The sequence below is a fragment of the Meriones unguiculatus genome, chromosome 1 (assembly GCF_030254825.1).
Source record: "Meriones unguiculatus strain TT.TT164.6M chromosome 1, Bangor_MerUng_6.1, whole genome shotgun sequence".
Classification (NCBI taxonomy): domain Eukaryota; kingdom Metazoa; phylum Chordata; class Mammalia; order Rodentia; family Muridae; genus Meriones; species Meriones unguiculatus.
Window position 1 is genome coordinate 2,141,768 of NC_083349.1, and position 24,160 is coordinate 2,165,927.

General features: G+C 42.7%; 1 protein-coding gene across 1 annotated transcript in view; it reads left to right on the top strand.

Moving 5' to 3' along the window:
- Nucleotides 1–24,160, top strand: part of Reck (reversion inducing cysteine rich protein with kazal motifs) — a 70,288-nt gene that overhangs the window by 29,750 nt on the left and 16,378 nt on the right. Inside the window, exons 7-12 of the mRNA XM_060378667.1 lie at nt 8,837–8,870; nt 11,292–11,489; nt 13,363–13,630; nt 17,945–18,124; nt 20,608–20,820; nt 22,933–23,069. Coding sequence (XP_060234650.1) covers nt 8,837–8,870; nt 11,292–11,489; nt 13,363–13,630; nt 17,945–18,124; nt 20,608–20,820; nt 22,933–23,069 — 1,030 coding nt within the window. The remainder of the gene's footprint in view (nt 1–8,836; nt 8,871–11,291; nt 11,490–13,362; nt 13,631–17,944; nt 18,125–20,607; nt 20,821–22,932; nt 23,070–24,160) is intronic.

A 24,160-nucleotide genomic window follows, 5' to 3' on the forward strand; every position in this document is an offset into this window, starting at 1 on the left:
AATAGATTTTTGGTACCATTTAAGATGGAACACCCAATTGTGGTCTCTTCCCTCACTCACAAAAAATTAGGTCCCAAAGGGACTACACTTGCCGTATGGGATGACAAAGCAGTGTGTTCATCTCCTTCTTCTGTAGAGAAATACACTGCTTTTCTCAAACTTAAAGTCTCTCTTGATCACTGGTATTAATAACTTTTGAGTTTGAAGCTTTGCTCATATAAAGTGGATGTTTATAAAACCTCAAGCTGACAATATGTCTAAAATTGCAGTCCTTTCTGAGATGCCTATGGCAAATAACAGATTCTCTCTAGAGGAAGGGATTTTTATTCTAGACTTAAAACTCCCACAGATGAAATTCCAAGGAAAGTAAGTAATTCATAGTTAAAAAAAATTTTTCACTAGAAAGCAAGGTCATCAAACCAGCATGAACAGTAGTGAATAGAATTAGGCCTCAAGAAACTTCTTCTATAGAAATCATCACATGCAGACCATAAAATATTTAATATGGTTAAGAAACAAAGTTCTGAAAATACACAGAGCAAGTATAGTTGGGAAGGAATTTCATAAAATAAAATTGAAGAAATAAAAACCTAGTAGAAGCTGGGGTAGTGTTCCTCTCCTGTGATCTCAGGTAGAGACAGAAGGATCATGAGTTCATACTCAGCTGCATAGTCAGTTCAAATGGCTCAGACACAAGAGATCCTATCTATATATCTACATATTGTAGACATATATCATAATACTAAAAAACTTGCAATAAGAAGTTAAAAAAATAAAAACAAACATCTTTTTCAAAAGTGACCAATAGTTGATTTCTCAATAGCAGCAAAAAACAACAAAAACAAACAAAACAAAAAACCCAGAAGACAATATTTACATGGTTCCTAAAGAAAATAGCTATCAACCTAGAATTCTGTATTTTAAAAGGTCTTAGGAAATAATGCATCAGTAAGATGGCTGGAGAGGGACCAAGCATGGTGGCACGTACCTTTAATCCCAGCACTTGGGAGGCAGAGGCAGCCGGTTCTACAAAGAGAGTCCAGGACAGCCAAGGCTGCACAGAGAAACCCTGTCTCATGAAAACAAAACAGAACAAAAAAGATAGGAGGGAATGGGGTTGAGAAGAGAAACACAAGTAAAAACAAAAGATAATGGTGTGTGTGTGAGAGAGAAAGAGGGGGCGAGGGGGAGAGAGACTGTGGCCGTGAAACCATTACTTTGTATGGTAACTGAAAGTGCACTGGGGCTGAGGAGACAGATCCGTGGGCAAAGTGCGCATTGTGACAACATGAGGACCCGAGTTTGTAGATGCAGATAAAGCCAGCACAGGAGCATGCACGTCTGTAATTCCAGTACAACAATGCTGAAATGGGAGACATACAGGAGGGTCTCCAGAACCTGGCACCCTATAGCCTGACTGCAACTAGAGAAGCACCAGAGACTGTCTCAGAGGCGGAGGTTGAGAATCGACATCAGAGCTTGTCCTCACGTCTGCGTGCACTGTTCTGCACTTGCGCACGCACACACACACACACACACACACACCATATGACACACACATTATATGCATACAAAAGAAAAGTGGTTTCTTGAAGATTTTTTTGTTTGAGTTTTGAGACAAAGTCTTACTATGTAGCCCTGGATGGTCTAGAATTCACTATGTAGAGCAGGCTGGCCTCAAACTTGTAGAGATCTGCCTGCCTCTGCCCTCAAGTGCTGGGATTAAGCCTGTGTGCCCCCGGCTCTGCAGGAATTTCTGACACAGGGATTTCACCTGAGAATGAGAGCTCTGACTGATGATGTTTCTTTCAACTCTCCTTTTCTCATTTGATTGCCATAAAAAATCTGGAAAGAATACCTCCGTCAGTACTTAAAGTACTTCTGGGTTGGCAAGGTAACTTCGTGGGAAAGAGGTACTTGCTGCCAAGCCTGATTACCTGAGTGCCACTCACAGGGCCACTCCTCAAATGGTAGAAAGCTGACCTCTGACCTCTACATGCTGTGGTATGCACTTATCCAGGCACATGCATATTTACATATAAACACAAATACAAACACACAAATAAATGTAAAAAATTAGATAATGCTTCTCTGAGAATTGCATATATTTGAGTGAGATCACCAAGCTTTGTTCTAGGAGCTCCCCCAAAGCAGCCTTTAGCTTGATTATTCCAGAGTTGCATTCACATGACACGGGTGTTCTCAATTCTAGGCTCACCTGAATTGTTTTGCAAGCATGGTCCTTGAGGCACCCAGAAGGATGGGCTAGGTCAGGATGAGGCTCATGGATGTACGGTGCTAGAACCTGAAATCCTATTCAGAACACTCAAAGACTGGAGCGGCATTGGCGCCAGCCGTCAGAACACAGGCTGCAAGTCGTAACACAGCCAGTGTCGTATGTGCTGGTCAATCTGATTAAAACTTAGGTAAATATGAAGTTGTCTTCTGTGATATGAGACATAACCTGGGGTGTTGGTTTTTGGTTTGTGGTTTGGTTTCTTTTTTTCATTATCTTTGTCCATAATTTATCTGTGAACCCCTTCTTTTGGATGCCAGCTTGTTAATTTTTAGAATATTTCATTGTTGTTATTTTCTTCTTTGATTATCAGAATAAACACTGTTAAATGATGTGAGGGCAGTGAAATGTCCAGGGACCTGGTGATGGCTATAAAATTATGAGTTAAATTTTAGTTCAGGATCCCTAAATTCATGTCCTCCCTTAATGTCAGATCCCCTGACGCTGTCCTGATGTGTGGCCTTCCCATTGTCCAAGCCCCTGTGGTGCGGTGCTTCAAGCTGCCCTCACAGTTCCCTCTTCCCGCTTGCCTCCCCTCTCCACTCCTGCTCCAGGTTTCTAGGCCAGTACATCCCCAGTGCTGTCATTTTCCTGTCTCTTGCTTCCTTTCTCCAGTCTAGTTCTTTGATGGTTTTCTTTAAAGAAGGTGACAAACAGTGAAGAAAAGTCAGCATGAGATATTTCTCAGAAGATTAGCCTTTTAAAAAATGTTAAAGGGGGTTAGAGAGATGGCTCAGTGGTTAAGAGCACTGGCTCCTCCTCCAGAGAACCCAGGATCAATTCCCAGCACCCACATGGCAGCTCTCAACTGTCTGCAACTCCAGCTCCAGGGGTCTTACATTCTCACACATGTACAAATAAAAATAAATAATTCTTAAAAATTAAAAGGTTTAAGGATGGGGCTGGAGAGTTGGCTCAGTGGTTCAGAGCTCTTGCTTTTACACGGGACGTAGGTTCAATTCCAGGCACCTTCGTGGCTGCTCACAACCACCTGTAACTCCAGCCCCACAGGATCTGACACCCTCTGCTGACCTCTAGTGTCAACAGGCGTGCATGTGGTACATATGCAGACAAAACACTCAGACATATAAAGTAATAAAACATTCTTTATAAGTTTTAAGACAGAAGTTTTGGGTTAAATAATTGCTAAAATACCTAGATTATTTTGCTGCTGGCCACTGGTTCTATGAGAATGCTAAGATGAAGGTGGCACAGAGGCCCTTAGACCACAAAACCAAGGGTGAGTCTCAGCCACAGCTCCGTCTTCACCACTGCCAGCACATAGCTGTGTGTGACAAGGTGCAGGTATGTGTAAAGCGATAGTTTTTGATTATTTGCGCGGTTCACTGTTCAGAATAGTATATAATCAAGTCTTTTCATTTTACTACAGCCAAGTTCCTGAAGTTAGCAGGGATGTTTTATGCATTGAAAGGAAATGTGTATACAGCGTCCCCAAGCCACCTTCACCGGTGTGGTAGCAACATGCACCTGCCTCTGCCCCTGGGTGCCAGTGTTGAGTGTGTGTTTGCATATGCCTGTTGGGATTGGGCCATATCTTTAGCAAGCTTGTGTTTTGTTTTGTTTTGGGGTGTGTGTGTGTGTGTGTGTGTGCATGTGTGTTGAAAGCATACAGGAAGGGAGGTGGGGACAGCCTAAGGGAACAGCACAGAGTAAGAGTAAGCACAGCAGTGCTCACTGGCAGCTGGAGACCCCTAAACTGCTGCAGTGATTCTGGTGTGGCAGGTAACAGCATAGGCTTAGGACAGCTGTGCTGTTCCTCACCCAGTCAGCTTTCGACCATTTTAAGCAAATAACACAGGGTGGAGATGTGGGTCAGTGGTTCAGTGGGCATACACTTTCTCTTACACACACGGCCAAGTGGTCCTTTGCCTTCGCAAAGTCTGAATGACCTAAGTATAAAGTATTTTTTAACACTGAGGAAGTGCCAGAGCTGTTGGGGTATAGTGAGTAGAGACTGTGCTGGAAAACTTTAGGAATGGTAAATCTCTGCATGGGGGTTCCTGTCAGGTGTGAGCGTTGCCTGCAGCTGATGAGCTCCATGAAGAACGAAAGCTGTGGGTCCTGCAGTACTGGCTTGACATAAGGAGACTCGTTGGTGTGTCATTTAGTACTGTCCTAAGAGGGAGAAACTCCTCTTTACCATCCTTGTTGCTGGTTCATTTCCTTTCCAGTTCATGCATCACTGAATAAGGTTATCCCTAAGGCTCTGGTCATGTCAGGCTCGCCATGAGCTTGTCTTAAATGGTCTCCCCAGGTGTCTCATCTTTTCATGCTTTGTTGCTTGTTTTTGTGGTACTGAGAACCGAACCCAACCCAGGGTGTCATGCTCTACCCCTGAGCCGCTCCCTAGCCCAGACCCCATAGCTTAAGCTACCCTCTTGGCTGATGGTGTAAGCAAGCAGAATCTTCTCTGCTAACTTTCTTTTAGAGACAAGGTTTCACTGTGTAGCCCTGGCTGATCTGGAGCTTGCTATGTAGGCTAGCCTCAAACTAACAGAAATCCATTTAAGGCTGCACAACCATACCTGACTAACCAAATTGATTATTGATTTTCTGGTATTCGCTACTTTCCTTCTCTCTCCTTACTCCATAAAATCGCACACACAGAGACACACTGGTCGTCTTTCTTACACTTCTTGCTGAGTTGCTGAGTACAGTCTTCCCAGATGAAACCAACAGACACTATCTACCTTTCTTCTTCTCATCATCTCCCCCCAACCACTGGCTATTAAACCCTAAAGATTAGTCTCCTGCCAGGTGTGGTAGCACACACCTTTGATCCTAGGACTCAGGAGGCAAGGGCAAGCAGATGAGTGTGACGCTAAGCCCTATCTGTACAGTAAGTTCTAAGACAGGGAGAGCACTGTAGAGAAAGACCCTGTCTCAAGATGTCCCCCCAGATTTTTAAAATATATTTGTCTCCTAAATCTGTACCCTGAGTCCTTGGAACAGCTGTGGCATTGTCTTTGTGTCTCGCCTTCACTCACTCACCATTCATTGAGCGGCTGACACACACTGGGCTGATAGGCCAGAGCTGTAGTTTGCAGACTCACCTGGGGGGAGAAATCCACATAGGCTCAGAACACAGTGAGCAAGTCCACTGCCAGAAACCTGCTGGCAACACACAGGGGCCTAGAGGGAAAACTCATTCCAGCCTAAGGAGAAAGTCTGCACAACAGGGAAGACTAAGGATGAGTCAGAGCTGGGGCCTATAATGGGACGACAGTGCTTTCTTAGGCTTTATCCTTAAAATCTTTACCCTGTTGCCCATGTTTACCTGAGGCCCTGTCAGCCTCAGTACACCACCAGGTTCCTTGGGTTTCTAAGGTGTGGTACACTCTTACCTCAGTACCACTGCAGTTTTTATCTGTTCTTAAGTCAGATAGAGAGCTGTTGAACGTAAACGCTTACTTCCTGCTCTTGCCACCAGATGGCAATCAGACATTTTAAAGACTTAATTAACTAGCTAAGACCCCAGAGGGAGTGATTTAAGAATGGTAAGCTAATGCTAGAACGGGTACGGATGTCTTGAGGCCTGTCAACAACCAGCAGTAGCTCAAGCAGCTAAAAAGACTCACTGATCGGGCATGGTGACACACCCTGTAGTCCCTGCACTTGGAAACTTGAGGCAGAGGGGGTACAAGTTTGAGGACAGCCTGACTGAAAAAGGATGCAGAATTACTTATAACAGCCTAGGACTCTTTTATCAGTCTGATATGATCAGTCTATAAAATCCAGATGGGTGGAGCAGAAGATTGATTAGTTCATCTACATCTCTAAAATGACATTTTTATTTTATATTTTAAACGAATTATTTTATGTGGCTGGTGTTTTGCTTGTATGTATGACTATGTGAGGGTGTCAGATTCCCTGGAATTGGAGTTGCAGACAATTGTGACCTGCCCTGTGAATTCTGGGAATTGAACTTTGGAAGATCCCTGGAAGATCAGCCAGTGTTCTTAACCACTGAGCCATCTCTCCAGCCCCAGACAGAACATATTTTTAACATAAGTGATGAAGATTTAATGTTTAAATGAGTAAAAATGTAGATGTAGTAGTTATTAATGGTAAAAGTATGAAGTTTTCAGGGAGGGAGGGTGGGATTGGGAGGGGGAGGGGGAGGGGTCTATGGTTGGGATACAAGTGTGACCTGTGATTAAAATAAAATAATTTTAAAAAATACCAAGTTTTCAAATGAGTAAAAATGTAGAAGTAGTATTTATTAATGGTCCTTCTGTGTAAAAATATGAAATTTTCATTCAACATATCAGGAAAACCCAAGTAGGAAAGGTCTGTCGTTGGACCTTAAGAGAAATAATAGTTGCTTGGGGAATATCTTTATTCTGCAAGTGACATCAAGAAGACGGCTTTGTCCTCCTTTTTCTTCAGCAGTTGCAGAGGGCCAGTTTATTAGTCACTTTAGGCTTGTAGACCATAAGGTCTTTGTCCACACCACTCTGCCAACCACAGCATGGAGAGCTCCACACAGTATATAAGCAAATGGGTGTGGCATTGGTAAAGCTCTATAAACAAGCAGCAGCAAACTTGTTGCCGTGTTGGGGAGACTGGATTCCGAGCCCATTTCTCTCTTCTAGCCTCAGTTTGTCCTCCAGTCAAATAAGGATGTTGAATTTGACAATCTCTCACACCGGAGGCTTTATTTCCTGTGGTGGCTTTCTCTTAAGCTAAGTGATCACAAGACTGACCTAGAAGTGATATTTCTCTTACTTATGAGTTCAAATTTTAAAAATCTACAGTGAATAAATTGATAAGCCTTAAGGCAGGGTTTCAGAGAGCTGCTATGATTGACACTGGCATCTGGATCCTTAGAGACCAGGGGCATCAGGCCTGTGTTCAGCAGCGTTCATGGCCTCTACTCACTAGAAGCTAATTCATACCCACTCCACCCCACTTTCTAGAAAAGAAAATGACTGTAGGCATCCAGTGTCTCTAGGAGGCAAAATCACCCCCGATGAAAGCTATTTCTCTGTAGACTTTTAAATACTGCTTTTGATTATTTTATTTTATAAATGTTCCTGGGGCTGGTGAACCCTGGTGGAGGGCTGTCTGAAATGATAGCTGAAAAGTCACAGTGATACAAAGGAGCGTGGGTGACGAGAGCTATAGAACAGTTTGCTGAGAACACTGAGTATATTTACTTTTCCATTATCTATATTGATCTACCTGCTCTGGTAGAGATAACTCACACTGGAGGAATTCATTGTCCCTTCCTATGAGGTTCCTGGTTGGTTTATTAACTTACTTTTGCTTTACATGAATAAATCCACTGTGGCTTAGTCCTACAATGGAATATTATTAGGTAGAGAAAGTGAATGCAATGTAGCTTTGTCAACAATATAAATAGACTTTTTTTCTTTTGGGTTTTTGAACAGTCTTACACTGTTAGCCCAGACTGACCTGAAATTTACCGTGTAGTTCAAGCTGGCTTCATACTAGTGACAAAGCTCCCACCTGAGCCTCTTTAGTGCTGAGTCACAGGCAGTAGCCATCATGCCTGGAGAACCTTTGAAGCAAGATTTCCACTGTTGGTATTGCTGGGCTGTTTTTGAGACAAGTTGTCAGAGCTCACTGGATAGTTGAGGCCAACCTGAAACTCCAGATCCTCCTGCCTCAGTGCCCCAGTGCTAAGAGAACAGGCATTGCAGTGTGCCCAGTTATGGAGCTGGATTTGACAGTAACCGTGCCCGTGCATCTGATTTCCTTCCATGTTTTGTTTGCTCATTTATTTTAGTAAGTTGCTCTCTTCCAATTAGGAATGATATTCGTAGCTGACCAGCCCTGAATACCCGAATGGTTTTGGACAAGGAGGGTTTTGTTGCTGTTTTAGTTTTCTTTTTTCTTTTTCTTTTGTCTTTGCCTTATCTTCTTTCTTGTTTTCTCTTATTTTTCAGGCAATGACTTAATGCAGGGTGGGATATTCTGAACAATAGAAAAATTGGTTCTGATCTCAGGCTCTGCTTTTGGCAACTTCTGGGATCTAGTGCAAGTGTCTTTTCTCTGCCTGTGGGATGCTTTCCCTCTGTAAAATGCTAGGGAGTTTCCCGAACTCTGGCTGCAAGAAAACTATCTTTGAAACCGTGTAAAGTGTAGATTTCTGCCACCTAGGGTAGGCCTGGGAAGTGTATGTGGGTCCCGTGCTATTTGAGAACAACTAGAGGTAAAACGCAGCGACTACAGGGAGTAATATGTCTCTGACTGTAGAAATGTTTTGTATTCTACAAGAAAACAATTGGAATTGATACATCGTGATCACCTCCACACATGACCCTTCACACATTAATACATCTCGCTTGAGTGTTGCTTGCTCCTCACATGCCAGCTTATAGCTCACTCAGGGATGCCCGCCATGGTTACAGGAAGTTGCTTAAAAACTTCTGTTTTCAGCCCTGGACTTAGAAAATAATTAAAAGGATGCTATCCTGATTTCCATATAATTTTAAAATGGAATAAAACTAGAAATTCTGTTTGTTAATTTGTTTGTTTTTCTTTAATTTACAGAATGCTCTTTTCAGTTGCATTAGCAGAAATGAAAGTAAGTATATTGTCAATGATTGTGCAAGCAGTCCAGAGAGCAAGACATTACAGACATGGGCAGCAGTCAGAAGCGATTGCCTGTATCCTTAGCGTTACACCTGCTAAGCCATCTGAAGAAGCAGGCAGATGGGATTCCGTTTGGCAATTGCCTGTTCAAATTACTCATGCATCTTAGCAGTTCCTGTGTCCTGGTTGTGTATTTGTAAACCAACACTATAGGTAGGTCACTAGTGGAAGAGGACACCAAATAATAAGGGTCACTTTCTGAGGAGAAATACATCTGCAGTGTGTGACGTGTCCTTGCTAGGCACTGCTTCTCAGCCCAGTCCACGCGTATTTACTAAGCACTTGCCTGCTGTGGGACAGACACATATCTGTGTGGGGCATGACCAGAACACAAACAACTCGGAAACAGAGTAGAACCCAAGGCAGCACACCGTTAAAATACAGCCGTTCAGAGGAAGCAGGGTCCACCTGCCAGGCTATGTAGAGGAGACCTTGTGGAGTTCATAGCTTAAATGGGTCTTGAATGTAAATAATGTATTCATGGAAGGGGGATGGGAAAGAAGCAGAAAAGTAGAGATTGGAGGAGCAGACACCATGTGAAGGGAGTGTTGAGAGCAACAGTTAGAAGTGGAAAAGACAACAAGGAACAAGCAGATGATTGGATCAGCTTGGTAATGTGGTATAGTGGAGAGTAACACAGCCTTGCACATCTGCCCTTTCAAACTGGCTTAGTTTAAAACGTACCATCTAGTCGTTGGCAGGTAATTTTAGATCTTTTCACACTGGCAAGGACACTAAGCTAATGGAGGAATGAGAAGACAGGCATTTGGTCCCATTTTACTTCCCGCACTGTAACTCCCAAAGCATCACCGTTGCGGCTTAACACTAATAAATGCAGCTACAACTGCTTCATGTTGCTGGAGACACAGCACAGCAGTAGAGTGTGTCCTTAGCACGTGTGGTGTCCTTGTCATCTCCAGCACCACACGCATAGGAGGTCTGAAAAGCAGTTGTTCCCCAGTGGGCTCTGTGGCAGTAAGCTTGGGAATAGTTACAAGTCAAATCGGTACACAATACCTGTGCAGCAATGTTCTGGCCCAGGACACTGAGGTGTGTCCTATATCGCTAACGCAGCCCTCGACTAGTTAATTTGCACATGACTGAGCATTATTTCTTGAAGTCACCTGAATTCCTTGTTCTTTGGTCTGTGGGATTCACTGGGTCCCTGTTTCTGGCTCCTCTATAGCCATTTCTAGTATCAGGTAGAAATTCTTAGCCGCCTCTATAAACTTGCTGCGCTCATCTGCTCTCCCTCCTTTGGCACCCCTGCACACATACCCTTAGATGCTGTGAGGGTCGTCTGGCTTCTCCCGTGTGAGTCCCATGTGAGTGCTTGCAGACACTCATTCCTTCCCTGCATTTTGAATGGTGTCCTGTTGCATTTTCCTTTCTGTTTGTTTGTTTCTGTGTACCTAGCTCAGTCTGGTCTTGAACTCTAAGTGGCCCAGCCTGGTCTTGGATTCTCAATTTCTTGCCTCTGACTGCCAAGTGCTGGGGATTGCAAGTGGGCACCACCGCTCCTGGCTATTGGCTTTGTTGTTGTTTTGTTTCATTTCATATAGTCCAGGGTGGCATTAAATTTGTGACCATTTTGCTTTCCTCTCCCAAGTGCTGTGCGATGACAGGTGTGTGCTACCCACATGTGGCTTTGACGTATTTTACAAATACAGAATGCAGTTACCTGCCTTCAGATGACTTTGCTTTCGATTGCTCTTGAGACAGATTGTATCAGTTATGAAGTGAAGACTGCTACAGTACAGGAATGTGCACACTGGGCAGAAATTTTGATATCTCGGTTTCAGAGTGCACAGTTGTTAAATTTATTAAGTTGCTCTCTCTTAGTTTTCACTGATCCACATAATAGATGTAAAAGCCTGTCATTTTGTTTTCTTTGTTTGGCTTTGCTTTGTCTATAAATCTATAAAGACGAGAGGAGGTTGTCCTCTCGTGTCAGCATGGCCGCCTTGGACATTTGGGGATGCAGCTTTGTTTAGGTGACAGTGCTAGGCATGTTGTGCTATAGTAACAGCTATAGTAATAGGCATTAAAGACTAGATTACGCCATATTGTCCTCACGGCCAAATACACTTACATGTGCTTCTACACTCTTGCAGGGCTGTGGCAGGGCTCAGGTAGGGTGTGGTCACCTTTCGTCCTGTGTGATGAATGTGACTGTCCTTTCAGCGAGCGCTTGAGTGGCCCCATCCCTGGGCCTGTATACAGTCCTGCTGATTCGGGTGTTTATCATCCACGCCTTGGCTCACTTCTCACATTCAGAAAGGCGTGCTGTTGCTCACTGCTGGGTTAGGGTGACAAAGCTGTTTGCATCTCAGTGTCGTCTCTTTTTCCACAGTGGGCTCCCTGTGCTGCGGTTACGCAGGTCATCACACAAACTGCAGAGAATTCTGTCAAGCCATTTTTCGAACTGACTCCTCTCCTGGGCCCTCTCAGATCAAAGCAGTGGAAAATTATTGTGCATCTATTAGTCCACAGTTAATACACTGTGTGAACAATTACACCCAGTCTTATCCAATGAGAAACCCGACAGATAGTAAGTAAAGGACTGTTTTCTTCTCATCTCTCTCTTTGATACAATAATTCATTTAGAAATTGATACATTCATGTAGGTTTATGTGGTCTAGTTCATTTGAGAAACACCCAGATTTCTTTGATGTTTGCTTTTGACAGACAGAATGAACATAATTTTCAGAGCTCTAAGGTCCCAAGAAAGAAGGGAATGTGGAGACCATGAGGAAAAGGAAATACTGTTTTGAAGATGGGAGAGGTCTTTGGGATGGATATGTTGATGGGAAGCCAGATCATCAAGTTAGAACAGTAGATTATAGCTTTTGGCCTGGACTTTGTGTGTTGTTGTTTATTCAGGAAACTTACACAGATTTGCAAATATGTAAACATATACATACATACATACGTGTTATACCTATGCATAGTGCTATATGAGAAAAAATAGAAATGACCCAAAATGCATCAATAGGATATTGATTAAATTATATTTTTAGACAATAACAACACTTCACAATCAACAAAAAGGAGTATATTTATACAGAAAGTCCAGAATGTGTTAAGAAAACAAAGCAAGTTTCAGAACTGAAAGCATAGACTAAGTTGTATTTCACTGTTCCACACTATATATTTATGTAATGCTGGAACTTTTACCAACAAGAAGTTGTTATTTTCATAATGAAAGAATTGTAAAAATAAGAGAGTGATATTTTTGAAAAATCAAGGCTTCCTGATAAACCTGATAAGACCCTTTGGGATCTTCAAAGCACCTACTGTGTATACCCTAGACTCTGCTCTGCTCGTCTAGAGGTAATCAGATTTTAAAGACCTGACTGATTAACCAGCCTGATGAAAGACTGACATATAAGCCAGATGTTAGTGTTTTGCTTTATACTGGAATATTGTAAGACTTCTTTTATAATCTTGAAGCTGGTGTGCCTTGTTTGGCCATAATTGAAATCAGAATCAGAGGCTTTTGACATTCTGTGATGTGGTGGAGTGGTGAAAATCAGAGACGTGGCCTTCATTTGTTTTAAAGATCTGTGTTCTCTGACATTTTGTTCTCTGCACTGACATATTGCTGGCAGTGAGGACATAGAAGCTCCAAGAAAACCAAGGAAGAAAGAGGTTTTAAGGGTAGAGAACAATAAACTCCAGTGTCTGTCCTAACACAGGGGAATCTAGAAAAGAAGGCTTCTAATTAAGTATGCTTCTTCAAATGGGGCCACCTGACGAAGCTACTTGAGAGAACCCTTCTGAAGTCTATAGCCTGGTTGAAAGCCTTTTTTAAGTTTCTAGTTCCTTGTAGAAAATTAAAGGCTGGGTGAATGGGGACACAGTTCACAGGCAAATCATGACCCATTAGCATGTTTGAGGCCCTGGTTCAATCCCTATCATCAAAAAAGAAAAGAAAATTAAAGGCAGAGACAAACTAAGATATTGTCAGAGTTTATATTATCTAAATTACAATGTATATTAATTAGCTTCTACAGACTTAAAAAAGTCTGTGGTGTCTTCGGGTACAATTAAATGGAATGCTTTTAATGTCATGGAAATTAGTCATCAATCATGTAGTCTCCAGTAGACGCAAGAAGGAAGTAAGCTCACTTTGATTTGCAGAATCTTTTCCAAGAACATAAAGTGGTTTACAAGAGGCCTTCTTAGGTGTGGGATGACTTTCATTTTTTAAGGGTAGTTCTAGAAAGCTCATGACTGGACTGTGGTGGATTCGGGGAAGGGGAATCTTGCAAGGTTTGCACTGCAGCATGATGGAGAGAGCAGGCCCTGTGTATGCAGAGACTTGCAGAGAGGGCTCTGTTTTCTGCCTTCTGCCATGTTCTTCCCCTCTGAGCAGTATCGTGCTAAAACCTCCTAATGGCGGGCTTATATCCCACGTGCAGGTTTATATTGCTGTGACAGAGCTGAAGACCATGCTTGCCAAAACGCCTGCAAAAGAATTCTCATGTCCAAGAAAACAGAAATGGAGATTGTTGATGGTCTCATTGAGGGTTGTAAGACCCAGCCCTTGCCTCAGGATCCTCTTTGGCAGTGTTTTCTTGAAAGTTCCCAGTCGGTTCACCCTGGAGTCACTGTCCACCCCCCTCCCTCAACTGGCCTTGATGGGGCTAAGTTACATTGCTGCTCTAAAGCAAACACTTCCACATGTAGGTTAGTACCTCATTTCCCTTTATTGAAATCGATGGAAAACAGGATTTTCATTGGCGAACTTTAGCAAATGTGTTATTGTTGAGTTGTCTATGCTTAGCATTTGAGAGATATAAAATCTGACCTAGGCTTAGCATGTACAAGGCCCTGGCTTCAATTCTCAGTATAGGAGATAAATAGAAGTTATAAAATCTTAAAATTCTTAAAAAATATTTTTAGAAGGTCATATGTGAGTATTTTGTCTGTACTTGGGTACATGTGTGGTGCCCCCAGAGGCTAGAGATGGCATCAGGTCCCCTGAAGCTGGAGCTGGAGACAACTGTGAATCGCCATGCATATGCGCGGAGCTAACCCTGGCCAAGAATGTAAGTACTCTTCACACTAAACCATCTCATCCCAAAACCCATCATTTTATTCAGCAAATATTTAATAAAGACTGTTTAAATACAGTGTTTTAAGTACAATGTTTTAGGGCCAGCAAGGTCACTACTGAGCAGGTAAAGACACTTTCTAAATTCTTGGAATCCACATGGTGGAAGAAAAAAAGACTCTCTGAAATTGTCCTCTTATGGCCACACATTCGTGAATACACAGGCACACACACAAATAAATAAATGTAATTTAATTTAAAAAAATATGGGCCTGGAAAAATGGTTAATAGCACTGGCCATTCTTGCAAATATCCGGAGTTCAATTCCCAGCAACCACATAATGGTCATAACCATCTACAATGAAATCTGGTGCCCTCTTCTGCTCTTCTGGCATGCAGGCACACATGCAGGCAGAATGCTGTGTAATAAATAAATAAGTCTTTTTTAAAAAATGTACATATATCAGTATTTTCCTTACATGCATGTGTACCACATATGTGCCTGGTGCCCACAGCAGTCAGAAGAGTTCATAGGATCCCATGAAACTAAAGTTCAGCCTCTTTAATTTTTTTTTTATAAAAAAATATTGTTCAATACATTGAGTATGAAAGATTAACTATTGAAAGGGCAATAAACGTTTAAAGATGATGTGATATCAATAAGCTTACAGTATGTTGGGCCTGGAGAGGTGGCTCAGTGGTTAATAGCACTTACTATTCTTGCAGAGAACTGGAGTTTGGTTCCAGCACCCACACTGGGTGCTCACAGCTGCTTGTAGGTCCTGCTACAGGTCCTGCTGCCTCTTCCAGCCAGACCTTCCACCTAGAACCAAGCTCCTAAAGTGTCTACTGTCAAAACGAGGTCTCCAGCTAGTGACCAGTCCTTCAGTACTTCCAAATCATAGCAGCGTCAATTGGCATTATACCTAGAGAGGAAAAATGCAAATGTGAATAGAGGAAACAGGGTAGAGATGAAAGTAAGTGGAGACACCCAAGATCATGATGAATAGGCTTGCCTCAGGTCACTTTCTCTTGCTCTGATAAGACACCAGGGCCAAGGCAACTTATAGAAGAATTAGTTTATTTGGGGCTTAAAATTGTAGAAAGCTAGATTCCATGACCACCATGGCAGGGAGCATGATGGCAGGCAGGCATGGTACTTAATCAATAATTGAGACATGATCATGAAGGAGAGACGTGGTGGAGGGGAGGAGGAAGGAGAGAGGCACAGAGAGAGGAGAGAATGAGAATGGCTCTAGTCTTTTGAAACCTCAAAGCCCCTCTCCCAGTGACAGACCTCCTGAATAACACCATACCATCTAGTCCTTCCCAATTGTTCCACCAACTGAGGCCCAAGTATTTAAATACATGAGTCCACGGAGCCACTGTCATTTAGAGCACAACAAGGATGTAACAGAAATTTGCCTTATTAGAGGTAAAAGTACTGGATACCCTGAAGGGAAAGTAAGGTATGAAACATAAAATTGGGCCATTACAAAAAGAAATATACCAAGGATAATCTATCAAACTTTACCAAAGATACAAAAAGAAAAAAAATCTAAACAAACTCAATTGAAAGGTTTAATTGTAAGTAAATCTGGCCCAGTATTTAATTACACAAATGGATTCCATATAGAACTTAGTAAAGGTATTAATGAGAGGGATACTGAGTAGTTTTGAATGCCATTAAAATGAGTGAATATCTGTATTGAGTTATTGGAGCTTGGGATGGTTTTGTTGGTTTGTTTGTTGTTTGCTTTTGAGACACCACCTCTCTAAATAGACCTGGCTGCCCTGAAACTCACTCTGTAGACCAGGCTGGCCTCAAACTCAGGGTCCACTTCCTATGCCTCCCAGGTGCTGGAATTTAAAGTATGCACCACATGCCCATCTTGGTTTTGGTTTTGAAGCGGTTTATTGTTGTTTAAACATTTATTTAGGAGGATGTCTGCTATGGTGTGGACGTTAAAGGAGAAGTTGAAAGTCAGTGTCCACCACGTGAGTCCCAGCGATTGGCAGGGCAGCAGGCCCTTTTACCTGCTGAGCCATCTTAACAACCCAGGAATAGGGGCTTATGGTTTGCTGAATGCTTTCAATTTCATCAGACTTGACCTTTCTGAAACCTTTTGAGATAATTGGGGAAATTTGTATAATTTCTGTTTTAAATGTTAGAAACTAACTCTGAGATGTTGAATAATCTATTCCGGGCAAATACAGGAAGTTCAGGGCTAGAGAAAGTACTGACTTCCTCCTCCTCGAAATGTGCAAGCTTCCTTGAGAGCCTGGATCCAGTCCGTTTGGGATCCTCTATCTCCAGGGCCTTGCACAAGCACGCACATAAAACAGCACTCATGACCACAGAGAGGAAGGTCAGGCAGACTGCAAAGTTAAGATACCTTCCTTGGGGCTAGAGTGATGGCCAGTGGTTTAGAGCACCAGCTGCCCTTCCAGAGGACCCACGTTCAGTTCCCAGCACCCACACGGCAGCTCGCCACTGTCTGTGACTCCAATAGACACATTCTCTTCTGATGACCTCCATTGGCATCAAGCACACATATAATATAGTGCACAGACATAGATGCAGGCAAACATTCATACACATTTAAAAAAGAAAACTTCGCAGAGACATTTATGAGAGTCTAATAACCATAAGAACAGTGGAAAATAGTTACTTAAGATTTTGTATATTTCAGCGATATCAATTTTGTAGTGAACATGTATTACTTTTATAAATGAAAAATTAAACTAATGAATCCAATGTATAAAAGCACCGTGGAAATGGCCCGGCAGTATTGTTTTATCTGTAGGAACACTTAGGGTGCTTTGCAGCCATCAATACCGAACATCAGAATGTTCTGTATCAACTGCAATAGTATGTAGAGGTCTTGAGGATCTGAAGAAACACAAGTGGCTTAAACAAACTTTAACCTGTAAACCCCACCCCCCATTTTTCCTGGTTCTCGGGACTGAACTTGAGCACCCTGGCTCAGAGTCTCACACTGAGCTGCACCCCAACCATTAAAATGCTTCTTTAGAAAAGCGCTCTGCCTCCTATGATTAGCATAATTAAAGGAGGTTGTACCTTTGTGGGGGTAAAACCAAGTGTTTTACTTTAAATAAATATTGAAAAAGGAAGGAAGATAAGAGAGCTATGGGAGAAAAGAGTTGTACCAGAATTAAGGATGTACAAACACCTTAAGGGACTATAAAATGTAGTATTCAGCTTTTTATCAATCATGGCAGAGGGGGCCGGATGATTTTTTTTTTAATTTTTGCAAAATTATTTACTGAATTTATTTATTATTGGGGTGGAGTGTGGGATGGGTACACATACCGCAAAATCTGTGTGGAGATGAGAGAGAACTGTGTATTTCATTCTCTCTTCCTGCCTGTGTGTCGTGCTGGGGTCAAGCTCAGGTAGCAGGCTTGCATGCTGAGCTCCCTTACCCACTAAGCCATGTCTCAGTCCCAATCTGTCCTGTGGATGATTTTTTTTTTAATATATACATTGGCTTCTGTTTCTTTTAAATTTTTATTTGTATGGGTGTTTTGCCTACATGTATGTCTGTACACAACCTGCAAGTCTGATGCCCTAGGAGGCCCGAAAAGTGTATTTGGGTCCCCTGGAACTGCAGATAGTTATGAGCTGCCATGTGGGTGCAGGGATCACCCCTTAGAAGAAGTGCCGTGTGGGTGCTCGGATAAATCTGGGCCCCCTGGAAGAGCTCCTAATTGGTGAGCCACCTCTCCACCACCCGTGATGGTTTTGAAAGGCCACTTTTCATGGAGAAGATGGCTTTTCCTGGCTCAAAATTCCAGAAGCTAGTTAATGGTAGGGTTCTTTTCTTTATCTTCCTAAAGATAGAGTTAATAGAATTGGAGTTTTTCACAGATGATATCTTCATTAGGCATCTCTCTAATGCTCTGCGTTCCTTCTTCTGTTTTAGGGAACTGTGCACGAAACTTTATAGCATGAGCTGGGGGAACACACAGAGTTGGCAGGAGTTTGACCGCATCTGTGAATATAATCCGGTGGAGGTGTCCATGTTGACATGTCTAGCTGATGTCCGGGAACCTTGCCAGTTGGGCTGTACAAACCTTACTTACTGCACGAACTTTAACAATAGGTAAGAAAATTATTATACATGAAAATGGAAATATACTATCATTAACTTACCTGTTTTAAGTAAATACCACTTTCTGATGTGCCTTCTAGGGTAATCGTATTTCTTTATGATTTCATCTTGAAATGTTCTGCCCTTCTGCATGGTCCTTGGAAAGAAAGTATGATTGCAAAATCTCTTCTAATCTACAGATGGTTCAAGGTTTGGGAACCCAGAGAATATCCTACCCGGTGCCTCCAGTCACTCTCCCTGCTGCACCGGTGGAAACATTCCCTGCAGAATAGATCACTGGGAATGATGGAGTTCTGTAATTTTGTGCTCTGGATGCCCTTTTCTGTTTTGTTCAGCCACTAGCTGTGGCTATGTTCCATGCTCAGCTCTTGGCCCCTTATTTTCCTCACTATCCTTCATACCTCAGGGTACTCAGATTTGTCTTTGAATTAAGTCAGTGACTCACTGAGCAGATGCTGCTTCCGCCAGCCTGGTCTACGGAGTGAGCTCCAGGACAGATAGATGGAGCTGCATAGTGAGATCCTGTCTTGAAAAACCAACAACAAAAAAAGATGATGATTCCAGCCAATAAGTATATTGCATATGTGACATTGCTAAGAGAATAGATTTGATGTGTTTACCACAAAAACAGGGGAAAGCATTTGTGCTGGTGTGTATTAGTCAGCTTGACTTAGCCTTCCCACAGTATGCACAGATCTCGGAGCATTGTGTTGAATGCCGTAGAGTTGGCTGTTGAAAGTGCCTTTAAAAAAGAATGTGCATGAAAAGTTCCACTAGTACTAGTCCTGGCGAGTGTGAAGCGAAACCTCTGTGGATGCCTCCTCAGACCGTTAGAATAGCTAGACAGAAAGACTGGCAAGCATGTGCTGTGTGGGAGTCTCACTGTTTCCAGCTAGGTAAGTAATTTGGGTCAACTCTGTTACCCAGAAACTCTATTCAGAAGCATTTGTTTATGCAGGAGACATGAAGGCATAGTCCAAGAAGGTCTCTGTTTGCCAGCAGTATAGATACACACACACGCGCACACACACACACACACACACACACATATTATTATTATTATTATGTACTATTATTATTATTATTATGTACTATTATTATTACTATTATGTACAAAACATCCACCAAGAAAATGAGAAAAACAAAACATAACCTACCATGGCGTTTCAAAGAGTGGAGTAGTGTACAGAAAAAAGGCAAACTCCTAAGATGCCCAAATATGAATGGGCTTACATTAATCCAGAGAAGCTCAGTATTTTCTGTGCTTCCAGACACAGTCTAAGAATAAGCAAAAGTAATCTGAGGATAAGGACCAGGAAACCAGGGCATCAGGAAACATCAGCATGATAGAAATGTTATATGTCATGTGCAGGGCTCTTGTCTTCTGTGGGTGGATGTTTTGACACAGGTCTCACTATGAAGCTCTGGCTGTTCTGGAATGCACTCTATAGACCAGGCTGGCCTTGAACTCACAGCGATCTGCCTGCCTCTGCCTCCCATTTTGAGCTCCATGGGTGCTGGGAACTGAACCTGAGTTCTCTGTGAGAGCAGCCAGTTCTCACAAACACTGAGCCAACTCTCCAGCACCTCAGCTTTTTTTTTAAGTACAGAAAAAAGCATTTCACAAAAGATAACATTTATTAATAGATACTATCTAACAATAAAAAGGAATGAAATGCTTGATATTACAACAACATGGGTAAATCTCAAAAAGATTATGGTTTTTTTGTGTGTGTGTGTTTTTAGTTTTGCTGTATATATGAAGAGTGTCTGATGTGTGGTGATTCATTGGGGCACGAGGGAACTGTTTGGAGTGGTGGAAATGTTTCATTATTCATTTACATGTGTGTCTATGAGACATACACTTGTCAAATCACATTGGACTCTGTACATTGTACATTTTGTTATTTAGGTTTACCTCAGTTTGTTTGCTTGGTTTTTGTTTTGTTTGGTTTTAACCTTTTGCGGGGGGGGGGGGAATGTTTGTTTGAGATAATAGTTTCTCTCTGTGGCTTTGGCTGTCCTGGAACTCATTCTGTAGACCAGGCTGGCCTCAAACTTGGAAATCTGCCTCCTGAGTGCTGGGATCAAAGGTGCGCACCACTACTTCCTGGGTTCCTCAGTTTTAAGGACACAGACTCATTTATTTTATGAAATAAAGAGAGATGGCCTGGGGAATTAGTCATATCCAAAGCACCTTGCAGTTTTAAACTGCATCATAAGAACCTATGTTAGATGAAAACATGCAGTCAGGATCCTGATCTCGCCCACGTTGAGTCTTCAGACACTTGAAGCTGCAAGCTCATGCTGGGTCAGGTAGTCTCTTCTTTAAGAAAATCAGATTTTCTGGATATGTGAATGTATCAAGATTTTACTCATTGCTTCTTTCCAGGAGACAATTTGTCTCAATTCCTTCTACTGTGGTTTTTTGTTTGTTTGTTTGTTTGTTTGTTTGTTTTCTTTTCTTTTGTTAGGCCAACGGAGCTTTTCAGGAGCTGTAATGCTCAGTCTGACCAGGGCGCCATGAGTGACATGAAGCTGTGGGAAAAAGGGAGCATAAAGATGCCCTTCATCAGCATCCCTGTCCTCGATATTAAAAAGTGCCAGCCGGAAATGTGGAAGGCCATCGCGTGCTCCCTGCAGATTAAACCTTGCCACAGTAAATCCCGAGGAAGCATTATCTGCAAGTAAGTCATCCTCCCTGATCCCTATCTGAGCCTCTCTTTAGAATGTTCTCCCCTGGCCTGTGCCCTTCCTCCCAGCAATGCCCTCACACTTTCTCCTCCTCTGCTTGGAGTATGCTCCCCCATCTTCTTCCCGAGGCCTGCCCTTCTTGGCTCTTTTCAAATACCAGACATTCTTATGGAGTCTTCCCACATTCCTTTGGCTGATACTAATTTATCCTTAGTGCAAATTCCCGTCAAACTTCACTCAGACTTTATTATAGAATCTAGTTCAAGAAGCAGTTTCTAAATACCTTCAGTGCACAATTACATTTTTATACTGTAACATTTTATTACATTTATTTGGTGTATGTTCCTTTGTATACCAATTAGAGAGCATTTGGGCATCAGAGGACAATTTGGAGTGGCACGGGGGTGGAGACTGTTTGGTTGTCAGTGCTCACAGCAGGCACCTTTATCCAACAAGCCATCCTCCTGGCCCTGTTTTTATACTCCAAACAGACAAACGACAAAAACCACTTTTACGTTTAGAAAGGGAGAATATGGATGAGTGCATGCCTCAGTGAGTGTGTGGTATGTTCAGGGAGCCAGCTCAAGGTGTCCAGGCCTGGTGGGCAGCACTTGTCACTGGGCCGTCTCCAGCTCTTCTGTAGTTTTAACTGTGCTCTTGTCTCACGTTCTGTTTGACTTGGAATTACTTTCTATGCCATTGTCCTTTTTTGCTCTCTGCTCTTTCTCCTTTGCAGCTTCAATTATATGTCTGTTAGCATCTCAGCACACAGTCAGCATTAATCACAAATGCTTGATGAGTGAGAGAGTTGGTGACTAGTCATTAGGTCCTGTTCCTAGTAAACAGTTTTGAAAGGTTACTTAGGAAATCTAAGACAAAGCCACGGTGCTTTTTCAAGACCAAGTTGATACTAATCCCAACATGAGATGAGGCCGTGAATCCAAATGTGCATTTTTCTTTTAAGATCAGACTGTGTAGAGATTCTTAAGAAATGCGGAGACCAGAACAAATTCCCTGAAGACCACACAGCTGAAAGTATTTGTGAGTTTCTGTCCCCTGCAGATGACCTGGAGAACTGTATCAACTTGGTCTTGAAAAAGCACCGTGGCTTTGTCTTAGATTTGTCTAATCTCTGTGTGTGGCTCAGTACTGCTTAGTTTAGACGATTAACTGTTCAGATCAGTTCTGTGATTTTCTTACTTGGTTTAGTTTTGATTTTAGAGTCTCCTTGACCTCATAACAAACCTCCTGCCTCAGCCTTCTGAGCTCTGGGATTGCTTGCATGAGTTGTCATGCCTGTCTTCTAATCAGTTTTCTGACATGGCTTAAGAATGAGCTGAAGAAGGGAGAGGATGAGGTCTAACTGGGATGGTAAATCAAAGGCCATAGTTAGGAAGGATGTACCCTTAGAAAACCAACTAAGGAGACAAACTCAAGACTAAATTTAAAAACAACACAAAAGATGTATGTATCTTATCTGTATGAATGTGTTGCCTGTGTATATATGTGCCCCACATGTGTGCCTAATGCCCACAGAAGCCAGAAGAGGAAATTGGATCCCCCTAGACCTGGACTTACGGATGGTTTTGAGCCACCATGTAGGTGCTGAAAGTGAGCCCATGTCCTTAGCAAGAACAACAAGAGTCCTTAACTGCAGAGCCATCTTTCCAGCCCCTAAACTAAGAAAAAAGTTCAAGGTCGTGAACTATCTGGTTGTTATAAGCCAAACACCTTAGTGCTGATAACTAAAAAGATAGTGAGATGAGAAAGAGAGGAAAGGAAAGAACTGACACCTGGCCCTGAAAATGGGATACAGTTTGCAAGGCAGACAAGCCTAGCTCAGGTTTCTTTTAAAGGTGGTAGAAGCTATGCCATGCTTGGAGCAGTAAGTGTAAATTTGGAACAGGGCTATTGATCTCAGAGTACAGGAAGTTAGGCTTTGAATTTACTGTGCAGCTGGAGTTCACCATGACCGCCATTCAGGGGACTTACTCCAGCCAGTGTGAGAGCTTGGTAGGTGATGAGGACATCTGTGAAGCTTCAGTAGTTTTGACTAGACAACATGAGATGAGGCCGTGAATCCAAATATGCATTTTTCTTTTAAGATCAGACTGTGTAGAGATTCTTAAGAAATGCGGAGACCAGAACAAATTCCCTGAAGACCACACAGCTGAAAGTATTTGTGAGTTTCTGTCCCCTGCAGATGACCTGGAGAACTGTATACCTCTGGATACATACCTCAGTAAGTACTGTGCTGGTTGGCTTTAGAGCTCAAATGCTTCTCTCATGGCCTCTGTCCTTGCTCTTTGCCCCAGATGAGAATGTGTTGTTTGATGATGCCATCTGAATTAGCTACTTTTCTTTTTGGTGTCACCCAAATGTCAGACAATAACATTTTAAGAGAGGAAGAGTTTGTAAGACTCACGGTTCCAGAATGAGTAGGCACCGATGCCAGTGGGACTCTGAGGCAGGGACACCTGAGGTTGGGAAGCAGAAAGGCTATGTGCAGTTCACTTCTCCTTTAGCTCCAGCTACTAGAACAGTGCCATCCAACAGGGAAGGTCTCCTCTCTCACCCAGGGTCCAGACTTTGCTCTCCTAAGTGGCCAGATCATCTTAAAATTAGTTCTGTTTTATCTTTTGGAGGAAGTATGAACTATTTACCAATCGGGAATTTTAAGGATCAAAGTGGAGGATGCATTCTCAGAAATCATTGCTGTTTCTCATGAGGTGACCAGAAAATGGAATTTCCCCTAGGAAGCTGTCAGCTATTGTCATCCAAGTATCAGGACCTGAGCCAGGCCTGGCTTGGACTTACCCAGTAGAGGAGAAAGAGCTATTTTCTGGGCTTGTATACGGGAAGTGGAACTTATCTCACTTCTCCCCTTGTCAGATACTTCTGCCTAAAGCATGACAGTAGGTCAGTACCACCTTGAGGGATTCCAGAATGGTCTCCTTGATAATTGAGGCCAATGCACATGGTGTCAGGGCTGCCACCAAGGGCCATCAGAGCCATAAACTAGCCGGTCAGCAGAGACACTAGCTTTTTTTCTTTTCCCATCAGGAGTAAGCCCAACTGCCAATAACAGACACACAGAAGCACAGGGAGGCCAGAGGCAAGTAGGCCAGGGTGGTCGTGGTGGTGCTGACAGCAGGGATCTGGGCCTTTAGCTCTCCACTCTGCTCAGGGGCACTTCATGACTTACTGTCACACTCTCATTGGTAAAAGGGAAGAGGGAGGAGGAGAGACTTGTCCTTAGTCTCAGGGGACACATACACTTGAATGGAAAACTCAGGTGGCTGATCTTTTAGCTTTGGGCCCATGACCACCCAG